The sequence below is a fragment of the Lissotriton vulgaris genome, unplaced genomic scaffold (genome assembly GCF_964263255.1).
Source record: "Lissotriton vulgaris unplaced genomic scaffold, aLisVul1.2 SCAFFOLD_1103, whole genome shotgun sequence".
NCBI lineage: Eukaryota > Metazoa > Chordata > Amphibia > Caudata > Salamandridae > Lissotriton > Lissotriton vulgaris.
This window is the reverse complement of record NW_028254634.1, coordinates 485,920-506,451: the sequence shown is the minus strand read 5'-3', so window position 1 is coordinate 506,451 and position 20,532 is coordinate 485,920. Positions and strand designations below refer to the sequence as shown.

General features: G+C 41.5%; 1 protein-coding gene across 8 annotated transcripts in view; it reads right to left on the bottom strand.

Moving 5' to 3' along the window:
• The window catches only part of LCP2 (lymphocyte cytosolic protein 2), a 622,000-nt gene that overhangs the window by 190,989 nt on the left and 410,479 nt on the right, over positions 1-20,532 (bottom strand). For all 8 annotated transcript variants that reach the window (XM_086951712.1, XM_086951709.1, XM_086951711.1 and 5 more), the window contains one exon: positions 16,970-16,992. In XM_086951712.1, coding sequence (XP_086807838.1) covers positions 16,970-16,992 — 23 coding nt within the window. The remainder of the gene's footprint in view (positions 1-16,969; positions 16,993-20,532) is intronic.

Below are 20,532 nucleotides of genomic sequence, written 5' to 3'. Positions count from 1 at the left end.
ATGAAGCTCCCTGGAAAAGCCACTGTATTTCATTATGTTAATCCTGCCCTGTGTGAAATAAACAACACTGACCAAAACGTTTAGTCTTGGCTCCGTCCCTCCTTGTGCCTAAAGGTTACACCTGGATAAATAGTTCCATAGACCGGAACTTCAAGAATCCAGGTTCAATGATGCAAAAAAACTCGAACAATTCATCTAGGTTTTGCCCAAAGCTGGTTGCTCAAAAGAGGAGCTGTAAATGGCTGGAACGAAACTGGAGGAAATCCTATGACCCAGAGCTCAACATAGCCTATAAACTAGCCATACAGCTCTATCACAAGATCATCAGGAAAGCCCAAGCAGCGTTCTTCAAAGAAAAAATAGCAAAGTCTACCAATTTCTCTAAGGAGCTTTTTAAAATTGTCAAATCCCTCACCACAGTTAACCCCAGAACAAAAATTTCCCAACATTCCAAAAAAAGATGCAATGGGCTAGCCTCATTCTTCAAGAGCAGGTGGAAAACATTTACAATTCCCTCCACACTAACTCCACCAATAAATCAGGCACCCTGGAGGACCCCAACAGCAATATAAACTTCCCAAGGAAGGAAGAAAAAGCAGGACTCTCCACTTCCCCTGCCCTCTTATCCGTCCCCAAAATGAGTGAAGTACTGGTGGGCTCCCTCTTACAGAATATCAAATCCAGCTCTCCTCTAGACCCGGCTCCAACCCATATTCTTGCCCAGGGCCGGAAAGCTGTCCTAAGCCAGCTTTGCAATGTAATCACTCTTTCCTTCGAAAATGGGAGGTTACGCAAAGAGGGCAGACACACCATCATTAAACCCCTACGAAAGAAACCCCAACTGGGTTCTGCGGTTCTGGCTATCACCCAATTTCCCTGTTGCCCATTCTGGGCAAGATCGCTGAGAAACACGTGAACAGCACAATCTCTTGTTTCTCTGAAGACAACAGCATCACACACAAGACCTAGATAGGATTCCGACCAAAACACAGCACGGAGGGAGCACTGCTTGTGGTCACTGAAAAACTTAAATAAATCTTAGACTAATGGAGAGCCACAATGCTTGTATTATTGGATTTAAGCGTGGCGTTTGATACAGTAGTTAATCACAAGCAATGGTGCCTGTCACAGTCGCGCACTGTTCAAATGGTGTGACTACACACCTGGAGAACTACTCAAGAATGAGACTATCTGTCTGTTGATAATCTTATATTTTTAAATTTAAAAAAAACATCAATATTCAAGTACATATACAACTTGTAACATTTTGCAAATAAATGATATTATAAGTACATGACAATATCAATTGTTCATCATTGATACATAATCGGTAATGAAATGACCAAACATTAATCATTAATATCTTGTTGAAAGCTCTTTGTAGAACGTGCCCAATGCATTTCGGAACCACACTGGTTCCTTCCACAGGGGCCAATCTGAAAAGACCAACTGGGTTCTGCGGTTTTGGCTATCGCCCAATTTCCCTGTTGCCCATTCTGGGCAAGATCGCAGAGAAACATGCGAACAGTACAACCTCTTGTTTCCCGGAAGACAACAGCATTATACACAAGACCCAGACAGGATTCGGACCAAAACACAGCACGGAGTCAGCACTGCTTGTGGTCACTGAAAAACTTAAATATGTCTTAGACTAAGGGAGAGCCACAATGCTTGTATTATTGGATTTAAGCATGGCATTTGATACAGTAGACCACACAGTACTGATCGAAAGGCTTGAGGATGTTGAAATTAGAGAAACAGCTAACCAGTGGGTGGCTTCATTCCTAAATGGGAGATCCTTCCAATGCATGGAGGCTGGAATCATGTCAGACTCCCTCTCTGCACCATGGGGAGTACCTCAGAGATCCTCCCTAAGCCCAACACACTTTAACATATACCTTAGCCCCCTGGCCTACATAATACAGCAATTTAGACTCTACATCGTGTCATATGCCGATGACACACAACTAGTTGTCCAAATCTCAGATTACCTTAACTCGGACCATAGACAACTAGTCCCTTGCCTGGAAAAAATAGGATCCTTGATGGCTGATTGTAGCCTTAAACTGAATGGGGACAAAATCGAGCTAATGATCCTGGGCAGCAACTTCAGCCCCGTTCGGAGATACCCTTGCCAGCTAACTGGGGGGCACCTCCCCTCCTAAAACAGCTATAAAAGATTTAGGAATGTGGCGCAACCAGAAGCGGACGATGGAAGTCCAGGCCAAAAAACTATCAAGTTCCTGTTTTGAGATACTTTGTTTGATCAGAAAAATAATGGCCCTGCTCCAAGAAAATTCGAGGAAGATGGTAGTACAGGCCATGGTGGTATCAAGGCTTGACTACGGCAACTCTCTCTATCTTGGGTCTCCAAATATGTCATACCCAGACATCAATCAGCCAGATCCTGTTTGAGGGAGCTTCAACGGCACTAGGTCCAAGCCAGGATCAAATTTAAGTCCATATGCTTGGTTCACAGAGCCATGTATGGGAGAGGTCCCACCCTGATAAAAAAAGTCGGTCTCACATTATTCACACCGTCGCCACCTTAGGTCAAGCTCTAACTTTCTGACGAATCCTACCAGATTCAAAAGAGCCAGGTGGGTTGGAAGGTCGCTCGTTCACCTGGTACCTAAGCTGTGGAACAGCATGGATCCAGAGCTCCTACTAATTGAAAAAGAAGCGTCCTTAAAAAAACCCTCAAAACATGGCTTTTCCCCTAAACTCATTTGCTAACATCTGCCTGTCCTGTTTCACCTCAGCGCTGGGATGCCCAAGGGTAACCATGCACTTTACAAATCCCCTAAACCTAAACCTAAACCTAAACTATCCAATAATGCCTCTCTATACAAAAATAAGCCCAAGATGGCAAGATCTTTCTTTCCTTAGAGCTCTCTAAGCACACCCAGAGATGTGGCTATGTTAATGGGCATATCCGCTTTTGTGGTTACTCCAAACCAGTTTTAGGGCAGCTCTTGCTTCCACTGGGTTTGGAGCTAAGCTGAATAGTGGTCCAAAGGAAGAGAGTAGGCCTGTGGTCAGGTTCTTCCGCAGGGCAGGGGTTTTCTAAGCTAATCTAGTGCTTGGGCACAGCCCCAGACCATCCTATCAAGGGGAAAACCAACACATCCTCACACAGACAAAACACAAGGCTATTTTGTTCTGTCTGGGAGCAATCCACATCTCACTGCATTGGAACGATTAGCAGTAAGTGACAGTTGAATATTGGCAGAGAGTTTTCCAGAGGTTTAGGTAGCAAGAGGTAACTGTTCTAACAGTACCTTCCCCAACACAGTCAAAATTCAATTTCACCATTAAATGAGATTTTTAATAACTAATAAAATTAATCATAAATTATATTTCCAACTGCTCTCAACCTGCGTTTATCATTATAACGTGTCATAATGCACTTCAGAGTTTTCTTATGGAGCAGCTAGCTTTGCCACAATGAAAAATGACTTTTGGAGCATTTTCACTATCAGGACATTTGTGATATTAACTACTTCATGTTCTACTTTTAAATACCCAAAACTGCTTCGACTCTCCAAACCTCTTGACGGTGAGAAGAGAGACATAAACCACTGGGAGGAATGGCAAAATTATTTTAATCCTCAGAAATTACACGTTTCGAACACCCCTTGTCCTTGAGCACATACAGGGAAGCGCAGTTCGCCATGGTTTTTAAATATGCTTGGATTTACACCCACATGATTGCATAGACATGAAAAAAATACTATTCGCACTTAACTGCATTCTCTGTGATGTCTGCTTTCTAGTTGTTATTTTAGTTATAATTCAATGGCTCATCTTTATTGTTTCTACTAAAAGCACAAATTCTATACAAGGTAAACTGGGCTGTGTGTATTGCGATATGTAATATCAGAGCCCTAAAATACCAATACTTTTAAATACCATGCACCCTGCCTTATTGGAAAATAAGTCCTATCTTATGGGTGATTTATAAATATTTAAAAGGAACGTTTAGGCCTGTCACAAGGGTGATTTTAACAGTTGGCATTTTAAAATTGTACAGCCAGGTTAGGTTGCAGTGACCGGCGTGAAGACATGCCTTACAATGCTACTGTACTGGGTGCACAATGAGTGTTGAAGGGCAATAGTAGCATTTCTTGTACAGACCCTGGTTAAATGTAGCACCATATTCTAGGGACTTAGAAGTAAATTAAATGTGTTAATCAGGTGTGTGCCAATTTCGGTGTGTTTTAAGGGAGAGCACATCACTTTACTACTGGTTAGCACAAATAAAGTGTGCAGGGTCCTAAAGCCAACACAAATTGTTCACGTAAATATCTGGGGAAATACCACAACAAAGTTGGTTATTTCCACAGGGCTCACTTGCAAGTTGGATCATTTTTTTATCAAAATCTAACCAAAAAGTTCCAGGGAGATACACTGTCACGTTTTCAGAATGAATAATAATCAGTTCCAGAGAAATCCATCCTACCATTGACTTTGTTTTCCACAGTGACCGTCCAAACCCTGCCCACTGATTAAAATGCCTGCACCGCGGCGGAATTTGTGCTGCTGTCAACGGGTTAAAAGTGTCTTTGGTTTGCCCCCTGATTTTTTGCATATCTGCAAGGCAGCTCTACAAAGAGGATCCCATCTTCTCTCAAAACGGCTCAAAAGTAAACATTTCACTCATATTTGTGCTCTATTTTTATACCATTATTGATCATCAGTTTGCAGTGAGAACACTGGTCTCTATCTTGTACACATGCCACACTATCACTAACAGATTGTGATACGTTTGTATGTGTTTTCAATAGGTACAACACGAACATATTTTAGGAAATTCCCAAGTCTCCATTTACTGTTTCAGTAGAGTAGCTCCACTTGTTTTGGGGTTAGCTGCACATAAGGCAGGTATTTTACATGCTGCTTGGTAAGTTTAATTCAAGAGGATCACTTTCCCAATTGTGTTTTCACTATTCCCACACTTTGCTTTAGCTGGGCCACAAATGGAACTCACAAGAAGAAAAAGTACTTGAAAAAATAATAGGCCCCTCATCAGCTCATGCACAAAATCAGCTTAATAGTAAGGGCCAAATTATGAGTTTAGCTGTCCAAGGACTGCCAAACTCGTTGTGTTTCAGCGGTGGTGGTCCAGTCACTGCTGGACCGGTGGTGCGACCGCTGTTTTATAACTGAGCGGTCACACCACTATGGCACCGCCCCAACCTCCATCAGAGATCCCTGGTGCTGGCGAGGCGGTCTGATGGCCACAATATGTTTGGAGGTGCCCTGCAGTACGGCCAAGCTTTTTCGACTTTCCTCATCTACTGCAGTCTTGTGGAAGTTCTTACTCCATGAAACTGCTCGCAGTTATGAAAGAAAGAGGGGGCCACAGGCCCCCCTCTCGGCCTTGTGCATGTGTTGTGTGCCCCTGTGTGCATGTACCCCAGTTCCTTCATTGCATGAACTGCAGAGTCCATGCCATGCAGTAACTGTCTTTGACGCTCCCATTGCGGTGCCCACTTTCAGAGGCACCCCTGTGGGACCGCCAAAGAAACACCCACCGGACATGAGAAAACTCATATTCGGGTGGGCAGTGCTCTCACTGCTTTGGCATGTCTAGGATCCAGGGGCAGCATGGCAGCCCCACTCCCACACAGCCAAAGACATAATCAGGCCCTTAGTGTAAAGTAACTTGAACAGCTAGGGGCTGACACAATATGAACAAAAAAAGATTTCAAAGCAATTATGCAGTGCACCATTGTTATGAAAAACAGGGAAAGAGGCAGGAGTAGTTTCTTTCCTGCCATGTTATTTATTCACTGTCAGGTGCACCAATGGTGGTGAGAGTGGAAGGTATTTGAACTTCTTTCTGAGCTTCACCTTTGGTGTTCATCTGAGGTGTGTGCCACATTTTGTACATTTATCTAACTTTCACATCAAACCCTCGTCCTCTCAATGCTAGTATGCACTCTCCTGATACTAGATGTAGACTTGGATATTCTTACTCATGTGCAATATCAATCTAGGGCATTTTTGTTTCTCTACTCTACTGATCAAGGCGTAATCTTTGATCTTCCCTCCTACTTTTTCCCTACATATTATGCATTGAGCTATAGTTACTCCCACTGACTATCCATCTGTTCTGTAAAATCGTTGAGATCTGCCAGTGGAAAATTAAATTCTGATTTTCATGACAACCTGATACAGTATTAACCAAAGAAGCATTCTTTTTTCTCATTTACAGCAGATATACTCTCAAGATTGTTTTTTTGAAAGAGCAAGGGTGTTATTGTAAAAAGTGAAAAAAGAATGCTGTATTTTATCAGCATGTTAGAATATTACTTACTATTCACACTTTTGATGAATTTCGTTGATACGATATTGTTTATTTTCGTAATAGTTACTATTCATATCGTTTGCGCTAAGAGAGGGCTTTGATTTTAAAAATACATCTTAAAATGTATATGTGGTTTCCTATTGTTCACATTCAAATGTTGCTCAGTGAGTTCGGGAAGGTTCTAGACCAGCTGACCTTCTGTCTTGGGTTGGCACACTGACTAAGCACTTAGTCCGCTGGGGTCTAGAAAGTCATTTTTTGAGGCTGTGTTCTGGAGAAATAATCAGAAAATGTAGTATGTCATAATAAGGTGCAAAATTTTATGGGGAAACAGAAAAATATGACTGTTTGGAAAAGAACAAGCAGATCATTTGTAACATGATGCTCTTGAGAAATTCCCCCCTCTCTCAGGTTGGTCACAAATACTCTTTAGACAAACTAAGGGGTCAATTAGGATGGCGGACGGACAAAGTCCGTCGCCATCCTGTTGGAGGACGGAACCGTCCGCCACAGGGGCGGATGTCCCGTGCCTCGAATTAGGATGCACCCACCACAGTGCTGGGTGCATCCTGCATTTTGTACATTGCGGCGGGCGGTGCTAAAAGCAACGCCCGCCGCAATGCAAAAAATGCATGTTGTGCGTTTCAAAGCACAACATGACAGGCACTGCGCGGTGCCTGCCATGTTGTATTCTGAATTGCAGGGGTGTACCATAGGTACCCCCCATGTGCACCCCCCACGCCCCCCTTCACCCTGGGGGCCCACAACGGGCCCCCAAAGCAAGAACCGTATGCCTTTTCGTGGCGGGATTGCTGCCACGGAAAGGCATTCCCCTCAGCCCATCCTAATATGGCTAGCGGTGTCTGATAGACACCGCCACCATATTAGACCTTTTCCGCCACGGTCGCAAGGCGACCGCGGCAGAAAAGCGGCAGACGGTCTTCCCGTCCGCCACGGTCCCCCCGCCATTGTAATATAGCGGGGGGAAATAGGTGGAGGTCGGGCAAGGATGGCGGATGGATCACTACCGCCTGCATGACGGTGGCGTTCCGTATGCCCTCCTAATCGGCTCCTAAGTTTGTAGCCTGGCTGCGGAACGCCAGAATTCAATTGCTTTTTGTTGTGAAACTGAACTGAAGCACTGAAGATTCTTGCAGCAACTCTAATGTGTGCAAACTACATCACAGACCCTTTCCTGAAATCTTGGAGTCTTTTGCAACATTACATGACCATTTGCATCTCCCTCAGAACAGATACAAGGTTGTAAGCCTACACAAAAAAAGACATGAACCAGGGAATGTATCACAATGGACTTTACTGTCGAGGAACCGAGAACCTGTTTTATTTGCATGGAGTGCATGAAGTGAATTTATTTTAAGGAATATTTCTCTGAGTGAATGCTTTATTTTCAGATACTACAGGTTTCCCTCTTTCTGTTTCTGAGCCATATAGTCTGAAAAAAAAGCACTACCCGAAGAAATACCAAGTTAAATTAACTGATTTTACCAACTGCAGGTGCAAAAACAGGCACTCAGATCAACACTGCACCAGCAAAGCCCATCATGATCAAGGCCCTTTGCCTCATTTAGTTATTAGTCCCACTCTGACGTTTTCACAGAGACACAGAGACATCCAAGACCACTGTGAGACCAAAAAACAGCAGCATTCAGCCTTGAGGAGCCATTCCTGCATATAATTTCTTGGTTTGCCGCACTGAAGATATTTGAAATAGAATATCTTTAAGTTCAAAGGTCAACTTTTTGACCAGGAAAAAACAACAAATGTTATCCAACATCGAACGCTATTGAATGAGGAACAGTGCCTACATGCTGCTATTCTACCACTCCCTATAGAATAACACTAAAATTGCCTTTCCAATTGTTTCTTATGGAACCTTTTTGGGCTTTACAACACTTTAGGACCACTATGCTGTATATACTTCATTTGTATGCAATTATTCTTGTTAAATCATTTCTATTTCAAATACTTGACTTGGAGATTCAACCTTCGTTTTTCTTAATTGTGTTGTTTTTTTAACATTGTTTCAACTGTATCATTTTCATTTATATGAAGAAAGCCATGTTGTTTGAGATACCCATCAAGAGTAAACCACATATTTATGGCAGAAATGAGTTTACCTTATAGTAAGATTATTTAGACATTGTTAAAGTCAGTCACTGCTCACATCATGATTGCAACCTCTCTCTCGCTATATCTCTCACACCCCCAACTCTCTCTAATTGCTTATCATTGGAAATTGCCATCTTTTGTGTAGTATTCACTCAAAGTTTTGTATTTTGTTTCAAAAACTCTTTTGTTGGCCGTGGGCTTCTGTGCACTTTGCCGCTACTAACCAGTGATGAAGTGCTGGTGCTCTACTTTTCCAATCTGTTAACATTGTTATATACCTCATTGGCACATTCAATTTGCTTATTAGTCCCTAGTATATGGTACCACTTGCACCCAGTGTTTGCAAATTAAATGCTACCAGTGTGCTGCTTCTCTCACTGTGCTACTCACTAACGCAGAATGGCAAACTATGTTTCTAGTCCTGCTACTGCAGCCTAGGTGCACAGTTTTAAACTGCCATGTCAACCTGGCCAATCAAACCTTACATCAGGTCTAAACCTTCCTTTTTAACACTTTTAATTTACCCTTAAATTAAGCCTTAAAAGCCTATAGGGTGGGTCTTTAGTATTTAAAAAGTAGGACATTTATATTTAATGTTTTACCTGGCAGGGAATAGCCTCCACAGTTGTTCTTCATTGTGGCAAAGCAGGCTCTCGCACAAGGTTAACACTGGCATCTACACTATTATATTTAGTAAGTGCTAAATTCAATTTCGGAATATCTGAAAAATGGTAAGCCAACTTAATGGTCATATCCTATTTTATATTACTATTTCAAAATTACCCTTTTAGAAAGTTGACATTTTTCTTCTAAACCAAAAGACTTTTCTACTGTTTCCCGCTATACCATGATCCCTGATGACTCCCGTGTTGTGGATGTGTTTTGCTTCCAGGCATTGGACAAAGGGATCTTGATGGGAGTAGAGGGACTCTTACCATGTCACGATGGCCTGGGGGATGAACTCAGCCCCTTCTTGAGATGTAAAGGATGCCTATTTATCGGCAGCTGATTCTCACACCTTGGCTTCCCTCCCTTTTTTCTCACTAGTCAGGCTGACACCGGCTTTCCCTCCACTCACTGCTTGGCCCTGGGCATAAAAGTGGACCCCACAGAACTCTCTTCAGAAACCTCCAGGTGATGTGAAGCATCAGAGAATTAGATGAAGGCCTGCCTTGCTGTGAGGAAAACCTGAGGGGAGACTGGGCCTGCTTTCAATGAATGCAAGACCCCTGAGGTGACTCCAGGGGTCAGTTGGTTGACTGCCTATTTGAGCTACAGGGATACAACAAGTGTCCATGGGCAATTTCTGCCTGCAACTGCCCAGCTAACCAGTTACAACTTGATCTGACCTGGACCCCACTGCTGGTCCCTGCTGAAGTGAATTCTAACCCCCAATTGGTACCCCCAGTTCCTGGACCCTTGGCTGGTGTACTACTTCTCTCCCACAACAGCACAAATTGGAACTTAGAAACTTTTTGCCCACATTCTGCCTGAGGAACAGACAGAGGCCATGCTCACCATTGAAGGTGAATATGTTGACATTGAATCACTGGTCAGCTTCCACTTGCCGGCTTGTCCGCAGGTGGAGATATGACTTTGAGAAAAGTTTCTTAGTCCGGACATAGAGGAATTCACCAAGATCAATTGCAGAGCAGCATCAAATAGATGCCATAGCTTTACTGGTTATCCACTTCGGACTTTGTTCATTCTGAGCCTTCCATCCTTCATCAATAACCACACCAGGACATCGTTCTTCAGCAACCCACTGTTGTCGAGCCCCAGCTTGCCTCCCTGATGATTCGTCGTAGGCCACATTTTCTCTATAAAGGTTTCTAAGGCAGAAAGTAAACATTCCCCTAGGACCAACCTGGTCCCTTTATCGGACCATGGCTTCACTGCAGTCAATGTTAACTTTTGACTTTGACCAGATACCCACCATCGGTACTTTATGCTTTTTGGCATTATTTCGAATTCAAACTTTAAACATTCATATTATCAGTTCACCTTATTGGATTTTTGTGTCATTTTATTTATTAAAATATTCTCTATACTTTTTGAATTGTTTCAGGATTTTTCTTGTGCTGTGTTTTTGGTTTATTACTGTTTGAGTGCTGCATAAATACTTTATACATAGCCTATAAGTTAAGCTAAACCGCTTTGTGCCAAGGTACCAGGGGGTTGAGCACAGATGTATTTATTGACTTTAGTGGCACAACCTGATGAGAGTTATGCCTTAAATTTGAAGTGGGTTCTCACTACCCTTAACTAATGCTCCAATTTCTTACACTTAGCAATTTGCTTTTCGACTCACTTTGATCCAGGCACAGTTTTGAAGAATGGCTTATAGAGTGTCCTTGAGGTCCTTTGGATCCTTTATGGTTAACCTAGCTAACACACTTTGGCTTTAGAACATGGTTAAAGGAAAATTTGCAGTCCATTCTAGGCTTTGAGGCCTTAGAGGTAGCCAAGACAATCCTGGTCTGCATAATAGAAATCAAAAACAATGTTATGGTAAAACGTAAAATCAAAGCCATAACAACATATCAAAACTCAGTCTAAAAACCTACAAAAAGCATGGGTAACATGAATGCATGTTGAAAAGCATAATTTTTTTCTGTGAACATCTGAAAGAAAATATCCCAACTAGAAGATGGATTGACCTACCAAGCAGCGCTTTGCCTTACTGGCGAGAAGCAAGGCTTGCATTTCACCCTTGATACCTAAGGGAAAATGTTGATTCTTCAGTTTTTTAATTTCGTAGCCTGCCTGTTCTTTTGCAGGGTAATATTTATTGTTACATCCTCTCATACTTTACCCCTATTATTGCTTCTCACCTCTGGTTTGGCAGATATAATCGCACAAATGCGATTTTGTCAAGTAAATTACAAAACATGATGTGATCTTTAAATCAGGTCTGGGCGTAGTTACGACGCGGAACTCCGCGAAGTGAAAAAAAATACTCTGGGAAGTTCCACAAGTGGCAATGTGCAGTGTGAACTGCTGTTCGTGTTGGTTTTTCTGCCTGCTTAGGTCGAAATTCTACCCAATCGACAGCTCGTGCTCACGAAATTACCCTCCACGAGTAAAAGCAGTGAAAAATCTCTGCTGCACTACGCAAAGCGGAGTTTTCTGCACTCTGTGAGCTCTGCGGAGCACAGAGTGCAGGAAAATGCCATAAACTCTGCTTTTAGGTTACACTGTGCATATCAAGGGAGTAGTCATAAAATAAAAATAACCCCTTTGAAACAAAGCTTTGATGGCACCAAGCAAGCAAATCCCAAACATCCTTATAAGAGCTCTCTTGTCTCTTGCATCCAAGCATCTATACACTCATGCTTCATTCCTACTATTCACACACTGTTATCTTCCATTTTACCTTTACATTCTGTCATCTTTTTATTCTTACATATATTATTCAGTCTTTCACCATTCCATTCATCCATTAGACATTACATCCATCCATCGATCATCCATCCATTAAGGCTTTCAGCCATCAGTTGATCTTTTGTCTATCCCTCAAAGCATCCATGATACATCATCTTAGATTTCTACTTACTATGTCATACATCCTTCCTCTCAGATTTCATTTGCACTTCCATCCTTTCACCCACGCATCCATTTATCCTTTTAAATTTCCATTTACTCTGCCATCGTTTCACTCACCCATCCGTCCATGCATTATTTCAGATTCCAATTTACCCTGATATCCTTCCACCCACTGACCCATCCCTCCGTTTTCTTGGATTGCTGCCGTGCTTTCACTCGATAGATTGATCTATCCATCGATCGATTTTCATTTACTCTGTCATTCTTTCACAAACACCTCCCCATCAACCCATCCAATCCATCCATCCAGCCTCTGAGATTTCCATTAACTTTGCCCGTGATGCTAATGACCCCCTAAATAAGAACTAAACAAATGAAGTGTGGAAAACTGAACATCACTTACAATGGAAGGGGACACCTGCATCTGCGCCATAATCAGACTGCTGCCTTAATCCCAGAGAAGAAGAGTCTATGCCAGATCTGGGGAGAGATAGCAGATAGAGATGTAGCCAGGCTTCAATGCCCAGGACACCACATTTTAACTTGGATATATTGTGTGTGTAGTAGTCTGTTCTATTGTGCATTAGAGTACTTGTCTTTCTTGAACGTAAAGATCTGGGTTTAGACAAACAGTTATTGAGGAGATGTCTCCAGAGCCATAGTAGGACTGACTATAGGAAATCAGAGTCAAATTTCCTAGCCCCAGTGGTGGAGACTCAGTAGCTCCTACTTGCCCAATGAACCCCAAACGGGTCCTGATAGCATATTATCGGAACCCTGAAGGATGTATTAAGGTCAAAATGTAGAGCTCTACCAGCTGCAGATAAGTGCATCCAAAAAGGCCCAGTACCAAAACGACATCTCTTTTCTCCACTGCTCAATTCTCTTCACCTGACTAAATGTTGTCTCCTCTTCCTCCACCCAATCTTGTGTGGCCCACCAGGAACTCAGTTGGTAATATTTAAATCTTGTTAACTGCCCCTTAGACAAATTTTTCATGCCTTCCCAACTCATCATATTTGAGCCATGCTTAAAGTCAGCCCAATATTAAAGACCCCTGAATTCAAGGACTGACTTAGTTGGTCCTGCAAACATTCTGGGGTCCCAGGGGAATCCCAAATTGGAGCATAACTCGAAAAGTATGGAACTCTCAGTGTTTTCCTCACATACATCTGCATACTCAGTGCAGCCTTTAGGACCTTTTATCGTACTTTCTTAAAAACTTAGGATCTCCATATTTGAAAAGAAAGTGCTGTTGACCTTGCAGGATATCCTCCAGCATTGCCTCAAAAGGTGAGCCAATAGATGACTTATCTACCTTATTTGCCAACGTGCCACGTTTTTAAAATAAAAGAGTGGCAGTATGCAAGCAGGTCTGGAAGTGCCAATCCACCCACCTCCAATCTCCTCAACTTCTTCCAGGTTATCCTGGGACATTTTGATGCCCAAATAAAACATCCAATTTTCCCTTGGAGTTTAGCCATGTCCTCTTTCTCAAAAGTTAATGGAATAGAGTTGAAAAGGAAGGTAATTTTTGGAAGGATAATCAATTTTATTAAATGTACCCGATTATATATATTTAAAGGGAGATTTGCCCAACAATAACCCTACCACTTCCGGACTGGTTTTCATCCAATTAGTTTTTGTGATATCCTCGATTTTCTGTGTAATTAAAATCCCTAGGTATCATATTTGAGTTTTTACCCCATGACTCTGTGAATCCTTATTCCACTCCATTATCTCAGTTTTATCTATAGTTACTTTATACCCAGAGACCTGACCAAATAACTCTGGCTTCCTCATCGAGTTCATAATTGCATGCTACGGGTTTCTTGAATACAACATCAAGTCGTCCGTATATAAAGCTAGTTTAACTTCAAAATCATTCGATCTAAAAGGAAGGATAGTGGTGTCTGCTCTTATCAAATTTGCCAGAGGCTCTATATATATAAATGAAAAAGAAGTGGTGCCAGAGGGCAACCTTGCCTTGTCCCCCTAAAAATATCAAACCAGTCAGACAACTCCCCGTTTACCACAACCCTAACCTTTGGACCATGATATAAGTTTTGCACCGCCACAATCATATTTTGTGGGAATCCGAAACTACGCAGGGACTTCCACAAATACGCCCAGTGCACCTGGTCAAAAGCTTTGGCTGCTTCGACCGCTACTATAGTAAGGGGTACATTCCGACCCTCAGCTATATCTACCACCCCTATCAGATGAAATGTTAATTTGTTAAGTTGTCTCTCAGAATAAAACCTCTTTGATTAGGTGAATGACCTGTTTTATTACCTTGGCTACCAGAGGTGCTATGACACTGGAAAAGATCTTGTAATCCAAATTTAGTAGGGAAATCGGTCTGTATGAGTCAACTCTCCGTGGGTCTTTATTGGGTTTTAATATCAAGGTTGCTATAGCCTCTGACCATGACCCGATTAATTATTATCTAGAACTAATAAAATAAAATGTTACTGCACATTAACTAATGGAATTAAATGCTCATAACATAATGTAATAATTACTCTATTTTTACTTAATTAAAAAAATATTTTGTAAACAAAATGTAAAGAAATCTCACAATCACTAGAATTTTAATATTGAGCAAATTTTATTTAGTAAGATTTAATAAAATATTTAGTTTGAATGAATATCATTTTAATGTTTTATTTACATTTTTTTTAAACAAACTATACTTTTTTTAAAATTAAATTTATTAATAATACATTTCATCACTAAGAGTAATTATATATATTTATTTAAATAAAATCATGTAATTATTTAACCTTATCTCCTATAGAATGTTTTAAGTCCCGGTCTCCATTATTTGATATAGAAGTGTTTTGAAAGTGTTTTACCATGCCTGTGATTGGTCATGTGTGGTGCTAGACTTGCTCCAAAGCTGGGCTGCAGAACATTTACAACATTTTTGTGGCATTTCAAACTGTAGTAACTTTAGAAGTTTAGTTTATGACTAGCAATGGTCTTACTCTTTTGTGGTAGGTTGCTCGCCTTACCCATCTCTAAACCGTTCCTGTTTTGTAGCAAATAATCCCCAATTTTCTTCCACTTACACCTGTCCCTCCCATATTTACTGCTAAGGCCCCCATGACCAGTATTTTGGAAAAGGATTGGGTATTTATCACATGTGATAAATGCCATTAGCATCACACGAGGGTGAATTATTTACCCCATTTGGTGAAAACCTTCAAGCTTTCAACAAGAAAATAAAGCATAGCCTGCAAATCAGTGTATCACACACCAAATTCTATATGTTTTGTCTTTTTTTTCTGGCCTTTTCTCCTTATACATGTCAGCTGGTTAGGCCTGCTGGAATTCATCTGGGAAAAATTATGTGGAAGTGCCACACAAATCGAAATTCTGATCCCTGTTCAAGCACGTTTTCACATGGATCAGAATTTAGTCCTTAACTAGTAACGAGGGTTTGATAGGTTTGTTAACTGCATTTCACAGTAAGTAAGTAGTCTACCGTGTGGCTGTTTGTATGTGTATGGTATTTTAATAGCACACATTTAACACCTGCTTGCCGCAGTTGTTAAATGTGTGTGCATGCTCCTGTGTAGGGTGTGGGGAAGGTCCAGGATGAGGTGGTAAGTGAATGGAAAGATGCCAAATGCCAGTGTAGATCCTTACATGCTCCACAGTGCTTTATCTCTGGGGGCTAATGAATGTGTTTAGGCTATATTTGGTTTGATTTGATTTATTGTTAATCGTTCGATTATTTAAAATCATTATGGTAAAAAGCTAAAATTGATACCCACACACCGATGCCCTCCCACCCATGCCGCCCCCCTCCCCAGCCATCCCTTCCGTTTTAAAACCCTGTTTCCGATAGTCAATCTTGTGTTGCAAAGTCCATTTTGCCATGTTGCGACAATATTCCAATCAAAACACGTGGAGTGGCGGGCTAACTCTTCTTTGTCCATAGATGTTATGCCAGTCCCTTACTGGCCCATTAATCAGTCTCTGAAATTCAAGAGCTGTGAAAAGTCATTTATACACTTGCGTCTAAGGCCTGTCTGATCTGATGAATACATGTTGCCACTCTTGCAAGGTAGTGGGTTTTTGTTTCCAAAAGGCACCAATCTGATGCCTCCTTGCATATTCTGATGCTGAGGTCTCTTAGAATGGGGAAGAGCAGCCTTTTACATTCGCTGGTCAATTTGAGGCAGCAACATAATAGGTGGAGCCAGGATTCCCTTTGGTAGTTGCATAGATGAAAAGAAACGGCTCTGTTCGCTCTAGCCCATGCTGGATTAAAGTCTGCAGTACTGTTTAGGCTACAATGCAACCTACATGCAAAGTGATTTATTGATTGGGAACGTTTGCTGAGCCTTTTGTTTGGCCTTTGTTCTACTGTATGTGTAACACTTCACCTTTAATTCCTGAAACTGGAAAGGACGAGGAGTGGCATAACGCAGATGATCACTATCTGCATGGAAGAAAATTGCTGGAACCACGGACTTTGAACAACATTAAGCAAAGAACTCCGTTAATAATATTTACTCATGCAAAGGGTACTGAAGCTATCGAACTGATATCTAAGACGGAACTGTAAAGGATGATCAACTTCGAGATAGGCTTTAGAATGCAGGGTTCTCCAAAATCGGTCCTGGAGGGACGGGATTCATGCCAGGTTTTTAATATAACTACATTTATCTAAATGTGGATAGGCTAAACATTCTGGCACGGATTTGACACTCCAGAACCAATTATGGAAAAACCCTGGAGTAGGGGAAGGCATGCGGAACCCTGATGAGCCTAACAGTCCTCATGCACAACAAATTATTTATCAATCATTATTTTAAAGATTATGCGTTATGTATTTGAAACATTCTAATAATTCAAAGAAATAAATGGGATCATATACAGTTGTCGAATAAGAATATTAGGAATAACGAGAATACAAAATATTACATTCAAATGTTGAAAAATAACAGAAAGATGAACTGAAAATACCTTCTCTGGTACAGTTCTAGTGCCTGCAAAATAATGAAACAAACATAAATGATAGGTAAAGGTTAAGGCTTGGAAAATCTCATAATTTTCACACATAAATACTATACATGTAATTCTCTTTCACCCCAAAAATATAACTTTCCTTGCAACCTTATTTTTGTTGTCATGTAAACACTAGCACAACTGCGGTATCAGGTACACATTATGTTTCCCCTTTGTTTATACAAACGTCTACTTACAGATGGGCAAATATTACAGTCACTTACGTTTTTGTTTGCGATTGTCCAATGTGATTTTGTGTATAGCAAATGTTGGTGCTCTATTAAAAAATGAAGGTGGAGGAATTATTGGATAAGGGATGAGGGTGAATAGGAGATGATATACATTATGGCTAATAGGAGCTGTGAGAGGGTGCTGAATAACAAGAAAGACATCAATGATCTTCCACAGGAATGAGTAGTTTATGAGTGGGTGAGCCTCAAGTTTGGTGGCCAGGAAGAGGATTAAGGAAGACAACGGTGGGAGGCCAAGGTCACACAGCGGGAGGTTTTCGCGACTGCCAGCATATGGTCTACGCTTTCCTAGCAAGAAATGCCTTACCCAGTAGACTGGCGCCAGGTGGTGACTGGGCACTGCGGGCGCCTACGCCGAAGCAGTGAGGTCAGTCTCAGGGTACTCATCTTTATGCATCGGTCCCCTTCAACCTCGGTTCATGTGCCTGGTTTGAATTTAATTCTGCTGCTGGTACTTTTAGACATTGGGACTATTGTCACTGGCCCTGTGTTATTTTATTTAATTTTACTTTCACCTTCGGCGCTAACTGCTGCATTTAGACAATAAAGCCTGCATGTGCATATCAGTTTTTCGCAGGACAATCCAGAGGCAGTATGGGGGTGGTAGTCCTGATTGAACATTGTGTGCAGACTCGGTGGATGACATTATGTGGCAAGTTCACACTTGGTGCACAACTGGGCCCCAGGATGCAGATGCCATTTATTATGTTTCCCTTCCACTGGAGATTTGACTTGCTTTTGTGAAATTCACAGCATGGCGTGAGTTTATGTTATTAGCGCAGCAGAGGTCATGGAGACTCTGGAAAGGTGAAACTGAAAACGGCTCGGAAGAGCTTTCAGGGACAGAAGTTGTCTTCATTTGGATTTTACAATTTGCTGTGTTGATGAAGGCGATTTATGATGAGACTTTGGCGACGTTTTTTCACTTCAGTACACTCCCACCATGCCAAAATAAACACCAATTAGGACACCCCCTCTGAAGCTTAAAATATTCTAGGAGTGTCACAAATGCAGTTCACTTGCATATCAAGCCATCCGAAAAGAGCCATTGCCTAAGCAGATCACTCGCTTAAGAAAGACAAATATGCATTATGTACATTTGGACCAGTATAATTTAACACATTTTCGGAGACTTTTTTTCTTTTTTAAAGTTGATTCAAACATACTAGGAAAGAAAGAAAAAAAATGTCTGTGGTTCAAGGGAGGCAATTGGTACCACAGTATGCTTCTTTTCTCTAGCACATACAGACATATTCTTATCCACATGTGTAATGTGAGACATATATAGCAGATAGATACATGTACCATAGTAGGCCAGGCCCTGTGGCCATCCTGGGGTTGACTGCCTGTAGCCAAATGGGCAAAGGGCATTATTGCAGAGCAGAACCAATTAAATTCACTAAAAGAAGCCATCGTTGAAAAATGTGTTATGGTTCACTCTGAAATGCACAAAACCACTGAAATTTGACAGTTACGGTTACCAGTGGACACAGTGCAAACCTAACTTGTGCCACTTCTCTGGGTCAAAACATCAATTTGTCATGGGTAGGGAAGCAAAGAAATGTGCTGTGGGAGAACAACAACATGGCAAGTGGCGCACGCACTCGCCACTGCCTAGTTATAATAAGGTCAGAGATTCCATAAGAAAAGCCTTTTTTGTGTTGCTAATAAAGTTAGCAACATTTGACAAGTCTTTATTAAAACTTTCCCCAAAAAAGATCATCCACCTAGCTCCTTCATGAAAGTTTCAGGGTGATCCCTGAAGTGAGGGCAGAGAAAAAGGGAGATCTCAAGACACATATTTCCGTTCAATTTCCCATAGGAATTTTGGGAGCAATAAAAAATATTGTGATAGCTGAACAGAAGGTATCGCAAATGTAAAAAAAAACACTCTGATTGACTGAGAGGGCTTTTAACCCATTTGCCCCTTCAGCGCACAGAATTTGTAATTTGTAATTTGTAATTTGTAGTTGTATTTGTAGAGCGCAAAGGTCGCTCCGAAAGGAGCATCATGGCGCTGTTATGAAGGTAAGCAGTCAGTTACATAAGCAAAAAATTAGATGGCAGCCATGATCTATTCGTCTGGGAGATTAAAAATCCAGGTTTTTAGTAGCTTCCTGAACTGGGTTTCTTGGGTTTGGGACCTGAGATTTTTGGGCATAGAGTTCCAGGCTCTAGAGGACAGATAAGTCAAGGTTTTGCCACCTTTGGTTTTGAGGTTAAACCTAGCTAGTTTTATTTGATTGTCATTAGAGGATCGTAGAGTCCTAGAAGGGTTGTAGTGGGGATAACGCCTGATGAGATATTTAGGGCCTGTGTTGTTGAATGCCCGAAATGCGACGATTAGAATCTTAAAAAATATTCTTTTATGCAAAGGGAGCCAATGAAGAGTCTTTAAGGCAGCTGATATTGAGGATTTTCTGGGTAGTTTTAAAACTAATCTGGCTGCCGAATGTAGTACACTTTGAAGTTTTTTCAGTGTAGATTTTTTTACACCTGCCATCAGACCATTGCAGTAGTCTAGGCGGGCGAGGATTAGAGCCACTGCTACAGCCTTTCTAGAGTCAGTGGGTAAGAAGCAAAAAAAAATTTAAGAGATTTTATGATGCCAAAGCAGCATCCTGCCACATTCCTAACATGTTGGTCGAAGGATAACTCAGTGTCAAACAAGACTCCGAGATTCCTTGCTGTCGCTACGGTCTGGGGGGGAGCCGTGGAGTCCTCTGGCCACCATAGGCTGGGACAGAAATTAACATTTTTTCCCATTGGGAGGATTTCTGTCTTGCTGGCGTTACATTTCAGGTGGTTTTTTTCCATCCAGTGGAAAACGGCCTTCAGACAGTTTTTAAGATTTTGTTCAGCCTTAGTGGAATGTTCATCTAATGGTACAATGAGTGGAGTATCATCGGCATACGAAGTTACGAGTATGCCGAATGATTCAATCAGGGAGATAAGTGTGATCAAATATACATTAAAGAGTAGAGGACTCAGAATGGAACCTTGAGGGACTCCAGACCGCACCCTCTTCTCTTTAGAAAGGAAAGGGCCCAAGGCAATGGTTTGGGATCTGTCAGTTAAGAAGGATGTTATCCACGCAAGAACCACGTCTGAGTTACCAATATCTTTCAATCTGCTCAACAGTATAGAATGCGAAATGCGAAACCAAGATATCTGATTGGCATGCCGGAACAACAACAGGAATGCGGCAGCCACTAGTTCAGGACACAAGGATTCTATCCCTGTGTTCTGCATTTTGGAAAAAAACAGCAT